Here is a 7,192-nt window from a genome sequence, read left to right as displayed (position 1 = left end):
CCCCCCCCTCCAAAAATGGGGGGGGAAACATGGGGTACCCCATAAAATTCCCAACCAGACCCTTAATCCTAGCACAGGCCTGGCAGGGCAGGAAAAGCAGGGGATGACCAAGCACTTCCCCCCTCCCTACGATACCAGGCCACCTCGGCACTGGGAGGGTGCTTTACCATGGTCCCCCCAACCTCGTGCAACGAATTTCCCCCACAGAATGAAGAATCTGACAGATGCCGGCAAAATATAAACAATTGGGTGGAGCTAGCAGTGGCACTTGCCAGAGTCTTCCCGCAGGTCCCGAACAAATGAAAATAACTGGGCGGAGCTTGCTGTGACGTTACGGCCGCCTCCATCCAGTTGTCGTCATTTAATGACAGCCCAGTGTACTCAAATAACCTGAGGACTCTGGTCTGTCATTGAAGAACAACAACTGGACTGAGCCAGTCATGACATCATGGTTGGCTCCGCCCAGTTGTTGCCATTTTCGGGGAAAACGGTCTGCTTCGGACAAATTAAAAAAGGTTATTATGGTCACAACTTTTTTTTAGCATTTGAACAGGTGACTAAAGTTTTTTCTTTAGCTAAAGTTATTGTTTTGAACAGGGTCAATTTTTTATTGCATTGTGATTTTGAATCTGTTTTTCAACTGATACTGAAAGAAAGATCATATTGTGCATAATTACTTGCAGTTTTTTTTCTAAAATTATATCCTAATGGTTTAGTAAAATAACACAGGAATCCTGCCCTTAACACTAGTTCATGGCTCTAATCCTATAATTGGTGTCCACAGATTGTTGCATCAATGTAAGACATAATGAAGCTTTTAAACCATTGTGTAAAAAAAAGAATCTAGGCTGCATCTATAAAAACTGAACAAAAGGAATAGAGTTACTCCATGCTCCCACTCCGAAGCTTGCTTTCAAGATGATGGAATTTGGCTGCTATGGTAACAGTATGGATCTGACCTTCCAGTATGACCCTCTCCATGCTGTATAAAATACTCTACTGGCCTTCTCACAGTGAGCTCTTCCAAACAAAAGGAACCTGCTGAATAATTTTTCCAGTTAAGTGACTGAAAGTATTGAAGCCAGAGACAATAAAAATGTCAGCAATGAAAGCCTTCATGTTTCTCTTACAGTCTATGCCAGGACAAAATAAAAAGAAAAAACATATGCAGCACATACTTGCAATACATGCACACTTGCCAGTACATGCATATGCAAGTACAGAAAAATACCTGTTAATTTACCAGAAAGGCTACTAATTCCCACTTGTGAAATAACAACATGCACCTTCTTATGGACTTGCAAGAGGACTGTTCACATCGGTGCAATGCCTTAGTATATAAAATATATATACACAAAATAATACATCCATTAATATTTATCAGCCAAAATCCAGAAAGAAATACACAAGGTGATTGGTGGAAATCGCACCCCAAGCATTGATGACCGGACTAAGATGCCATATACTGATGCTGTGATCCATGAGATTCAGAGATTCTGCGATGTGGCTCCAATGGGTCTTCCTCATGCAGTTACGCGGGACACAGAGTTCAGAGGACATACTATTCCAAAGGTGACATATACTGTATAATTTTTACTTGATATTTAAAGATTATATCTAGTAAAAACGGCTACATACTGTATACATCTGAAATACATGTGTTCAAAATGTTTTAAAAATGTAACTGTGGCCTTAAAACAAAAAAAAACGTGATCTTGAAGGTTTTTTATTACAGAATTAACATACTATGGAGTTGATTTACTAAAGGCAAACAGCCTGTTCAATTTGCAAGAAAAATTGCACTTTGTAAGAGAATTTTCCTTTCGCTTAGTGAATAAGACGAAGCTCTGTAAACTTCCATCATTCAATCAAGAGCCAGCAAAACTACAATTTTTCAATTTTCCTTGCCCATGATTGGATATTCTTTGCAAAGTGAATATTCCCCATATTTCCTAAGCTAAGGGAAGGTTCCCCACTCAAAGGGAAAATTCCCTTGCAAAGTGAACAGCGTATTTGCCTTTATTAAATCAACTCGACTGTCTCTTCTGTGCACATGTTTACAGGTGGTAAGGGGGTGCATGGTACCTTTGCCTGGCACCCCACCCAAGTCGCTGACATCACTGGTTACCAGGAGCTGGGCAGGGTGCTCTTGGCAACCAGTGATGTCAGTAAACTGAGTTGGGTGCTGGCCAGAGCATTACAGGTTGCTAGTTCGTAGCCCAGCTACCCCCTCCACCCACGTGACCCAATGAGATGCCTCCTGAGGCAACCACCTCAGTCTGCCTCATTATCGAATTGGCCCTGATGCCACCAAACATGTATGGTGTGGAGACACATTTGTTTTCTATATGCCCTGTTCACACCATACTCGGGCAGTGGTTTGCAGAAAAATGCTGCTCAATGGTGTGAACAAACCCTGAGTGTCAGCCCTGCCCTGTTGTCTGTTGTTAAACTACTGAATCTAACCTATTCTCACAATCTCAACAACAGCATAGGGAGTAATTGTTCTGTAGTGCAATATAAGAACTGCAAGGATTCCTTGAGATGACACAGGAAGCGTGCACAGGATGCAACTGTGAATTTCGAACACATCAGTATTTTTTGTTTGTGTTTCTTTTTATACATAACAAACATTACAATATGATGTCAATGGTATATTTATCAGACCAAAAGGAAGCAAATAAGACATGTTCATTGTGAGAATTTCAATACACTTAAACATATCAGTATTAAACCCTCCCCACGGCTGCTGATGTATGTACAGAGTAGTAACACATCACTGTCACAGGACAGGCAGGGTTCTCTTTGATATGTGGGTATTAAATATCAACCTAGCCTCATTTTCTTCAGAGGCAACATGGTGGTACCCATTTGGGTAAAGTTTGAGACCTAGGGGAGAGACTGAAGCCAAGTGTGTTCAGTAATTATGCATTAATAAGTTGAATAATCATATTTGGCAGCAGTTACTGAACATTGGAAAAGACAAGGTACATTTGTAGAGTGATACGCCTATGTTGTTAAATTGCTGCCAATTTTCTTCAAGCTTTTAACGTATGGTGTGCATCCTTTTTCAAGCTGTTTTTTGTTGCTTGATTTCAGGGCCCAGATTGTAGGACTGGAAAAGTATCCTAACTATTAACAATACTGGACCTGTTTTGTGTATCACTCGGCCAGAGATCCTCAAATCATCACTGAATTGGTGCTGACACTGTCCTTCCTTCTGGAGGGTGGCTAATTTTGTTCCCCATGGTCCCTGTGCATGTTGTAAAGTAGCCACCGCTCTAAGCTCACTCCCTTGATGTACCACAGCCTCAAAACAAATGAGTAAACTAAACATGAGATTGTAGTCTTTTTACAGGAACGAGCATTGGAGCAGTGGCTACTTTACAACACACAGAGGGACCATGGGGATGGCATGAAAAGTCCCAATGTCACTTTGGACTCTATCACTTAGTGACCATCTAAGGCTTCCACTCTTAACTCTTGATATGATCTGTTCCTGGAGAAGCTTATCTTGATTGTCCACAAAAGCACACCAAGGCCCATCCTTTTTTTCTAGCCGACTCCAGAGTTCTTGAAGCGCCATAGCGCTAAGTTTAGTAAATGTGCCTGGAGCAACTGGAACAGCCAAGCTGCACTTTTAAAGCGGACCTTTACATTCAAAAACCAAATTCTACCAATGCATCCCTCTATGTACGATGATTAATAATAACATAGACATGTCAGGTGTAAAATGCTGTGATTGTGAAATACTTACACTTGCAGGGCATTCACTTCCTGCTTTGAAAGAGAAAAATGACTTCAGTTTGGCACAACGATGCATACTGGGATTGCCTTGTCATCAGCAGAGCATTGCTGGGAAATCTCATCTGTAATCTCACAAAATCTCAGGGAAAGGCATTTTCCTCCCCTGAGCTGATGTGCATGGTCACATGTCCTAGTCACATTTGCCAGAAATCCAGGAAGTAATATGAGAGCTAGTAATCTGCCCTTAGTAAACATGGGCACTGTCAGAAGATGGGAAGAAAAGAGAAATACAGAATGCAAAGAATACAAAGCCGGCAATGATCTAGAAGTATGTGTTGGTAGATTGTCATTACTAAACATTTATAAAGGTGTGTTTGTTGTTATTTTAAAGAAATGGGTAAAGGTCCGCTTTAAATCTCTCAACCCAGCCTGCCAAAGGTATAATTGTCCAATTAAACTTCAGGACAATTGCCCATGTTGCCCCATGTGTACCACAGCTATGGGGCTGGGCATTCCTGCTGTAGTACTAGACACTTGCATCCTAGGCCAAATGTAAATCAGTAATGGGCACTGATTTAAAAGTAGAATGAGGAGTCTGACATGCGATGTAACTTTATATGAAGAGGTGATACTCTGTACAGATACAATGTCAGACATTTCATATATGCAAGCATGGCAATGTAACAAACTTTCAGGCAAAAAGAAAAATCCTGTGTTTGCAACCCACTAAAGTTCACACAAAAAAAAAAACCTGCATGAATTTATTAACCAAATTTACAACACAAAAAACAAGCAAGAACAGGTGTGGAACCTCTCTGGGCAGCGTTTTTTCATTTTGAGATTAATCTGAAATTTGGCAGCTAAGTGTCTTGCAAGTGGAGAATTCTTAAAATAAAAGAGGTAAATGCTTGCCGAGCAACTTTAGGACGTGCTATGACCTGAAAAATTGCTTATAACGTTTGCATCACTGATATACCAATGTGCTGAAACACAGCCAGGACAGCTGCCGCACCCCCTCAGCAATGAGCTGCGAGTGCCCCCCTTCCCCACAACGCCCACATTTCAATTTATAAAAGAAAACACAGTGCTTTGGGGACTAAACTTCAGATCACTATTCACTACCAGTCAACATGGCAGTCATCACTGAGCTTCAAAGTATAACCACTTCCATGTTGGGCTTTGTATCTTTTATTATATTCCTGATTTATGTGAAGATTTTATGGAAGAGAAGCAAGATGCCCCCTGGCCCATTCCCATTGCCAATACTGGGGAACTTTCTGCAGCTTCACTTTGATGGAATACTGCCAGCCCTGGTAAAGGTGAGTGTGACATCCATATGGTTTTAATATCTATTAAACTGCAGGTGCTTAACATTTTCAGAGACGGTGGTGGAAGAACTTTTATTGTATTTTAATAATAACGTGGTATTTACTTTGGCTATGAATCTCCGTTCAAGCTAAGGTTCTGTTGTACTTAATGATCTTTGTATGAAATATAGTGAATTGGTCCCATTTTTGTACCCTCTTGCAAAAGAGCCTTTAAGTGCCACAATTCAATCTTTTTTTAAGAATATTGCTCTGGCATTTGCATTGTAAGATGAATGTACTTAGTAATAAAGCATTAGTTGTGCAATGTTTCCCCTGACTAGCAATATTTTATTGTTGTGTTGCCGGCTTTGAGATAGAAGCGAGTGGTGGCTCCTGCTACCGTGATGCTCAGTGGAGATGTTGCAGATATAAAGCAATGGTCAAAGCGCTGTACATCATGTGCAACATGGCCGAGCGGTGAGGAGAGAGAGTGCCGCCGGCTGTCAGATCCTGGCTGAGCAGCACCTGCTCTCTCTCTCTCCTCACTGCTCGGCCATGGTGCTGTGACAGTGGCTCCCTCTTCCGCCCCCACCGGCTGCAGCGCTTCACTTCTCCTCGGATCCCTGCTGCCTCTGCCCATACAGAAACGGGAGAGCAGCGGGGATCCAGAGAAAAAGCTGAAGGCTGTGCCTCCCCACTTCTCCCTGCAATGCTGAGCCCTGGCTGCGGCCCCCCCACACACACCTGCGCCTGAGGCGAGAGCCTCAGTTGCCTTGCCCTCGCTTGGACCTTGTAAAGAACAGGTTCACTTCAGCGGATTATTGCGTTGACTGTTGATGGCTAAAGCAACCACTTAGACACCAGATGTTTTTATTATTTCTTTATTTGATCTACGTTAGAGGAACAGTTTGTTTATTTTATTACAAAGTGTCTGCCCACTGTACTACAAGTCAGATGATGATGTGCAGCTCCATTGCTGAAAGGTTTTGACATGTACTGTATATACTTGTGCATTTTGTTGTGAATTTAGGGAACAGATGTCTACCCGCTACTGTGTTCTGTACTACGGGACCCCAAACATTATGCTACACCCAACAAATTTAATCCTGGACACTTCCTGGATGAAAATGGATGTTTAAAGAAGAATGAGGCATTTATGCCCTTTTCTGCAGGTACTATTGTTTACTCATTTTACATTTTTAGCATACCTTGCAAATCTAGGTACTAAATTAAGTATTTATTTGTAAGAAAAAAATATTGCAAACAAAAATAAAATCAACATACTTAAAATGATCCAAAATGATAGTTTTAATTGATTCCAAATATTATTTCCATTTTGTTCACACAGGGAAGCGGGTGTGTCTGGGAGAAGGTCTGGCTAGAATGGAATTGTTTATATTTCTCACTTCTGTATTGCAAAGTTTTACATTATCCTCTGAGATGACCTTCACAGAAGAAGACATCAACCCTAAAATGACTGGTTTTGGCTGCCAACCCACCCCGTACCGGCTCTCATTCAACCAGCACTAAATGGAACACGGGGAGCTATTTTTAAAACCAATACCACTGACACTATAATTATATACATTATCATTATAGTTATTTTAGGGAGCAAGTAATGAAAAAGAAATTCACCTGATCCATTTCATCTCAGCAATCAGTCGGACTTTGATCAGGCAAACCACCTGTCTTTCTTACTGGTAGCTGTTTTTCTTCTTTTATTACTGGGATACTGGCAAGCAAAGGAATTCAGAGAGTTGGCCAGCCAGGAGCCCAAGATTAATACCAATCCCAAGTGCTTAATAACATACATTTACTTAACATCGGTTAATTACAAATCAATTCTTTTTTTGAGGATTTGCTTAGAAAGCCTCAGTACGTCACTGTTCTTTTGTACATGAAAAGCTTAATACCATTTAGAAAAACTATGATATGACTTTCTAAAGCAGGGGTGTCAAACTCAATTTCATTGCGGACCCCGTAAGCATTATGGTTGCCCTCAAAGGGCTAGTTGTATCTGTAAGACTATATAAATCGATCTACTCTTTATCATAATAAATAATTGCCTCTGCATTCGATGATTACTGGTCTTAGTAATAATTTATTAATTAGCTCCCAAAGTAGAAGTCTAGGAAAAA

The 7,192-nt window shown here is 41.0% G+C and overlaps 1 protein-coding gene across 1 annotated transcript in view; it reads left to right on the top strand.

Annotated features, from left to right (window-relative positions):
* Positions 1-6,584, top strand: part of LOC108797789 (cytochrome P450 2G1-like) — an 18,796-nt gene extending 12,212 nt beyond the window's left edge. Inside the window, exons 7-9 of the mRNA XM_018569444.1 lie at positions 1,385-1,572; positions 6,085-6,226; positions 6,403-6,584. Coding sequence (XP_018424946.1) covers positions 1,385-1,572; positions 6,085-6,226; positions 6,403-6,584 — 512 coding nt within the window. The remainder of the gene's footprint in view (positions 1-1,384; positions 1,573-6,084; positions 6,227-6,402) is intronic.
* The last annotated feature ends 608 nt before the right edge of the window (positions 6,585-7,192 follow it).

The sequence above is a fragment of the Nanorana parkeri genome, unplaced genomic scaffold (assembly GCF_000935625.1).
Source record: "Nanorana parkeri isolate BGI_ZX_2015 unplaced genomic scaffold, ASM93562v1 scaffold1337, whole genome shotgun sequence".
In the NCBI taxonomy this organism is placed as follows: domain Eukaryota; kingdom Metazoa; phylum Chordata; class Amphibia; order Anura; family Dicroglossidae; genus Nanorana; species Nanorana parkeri.
This window is presented reverse-complemented; position numbering and strand designations above follow the sequence as displayed.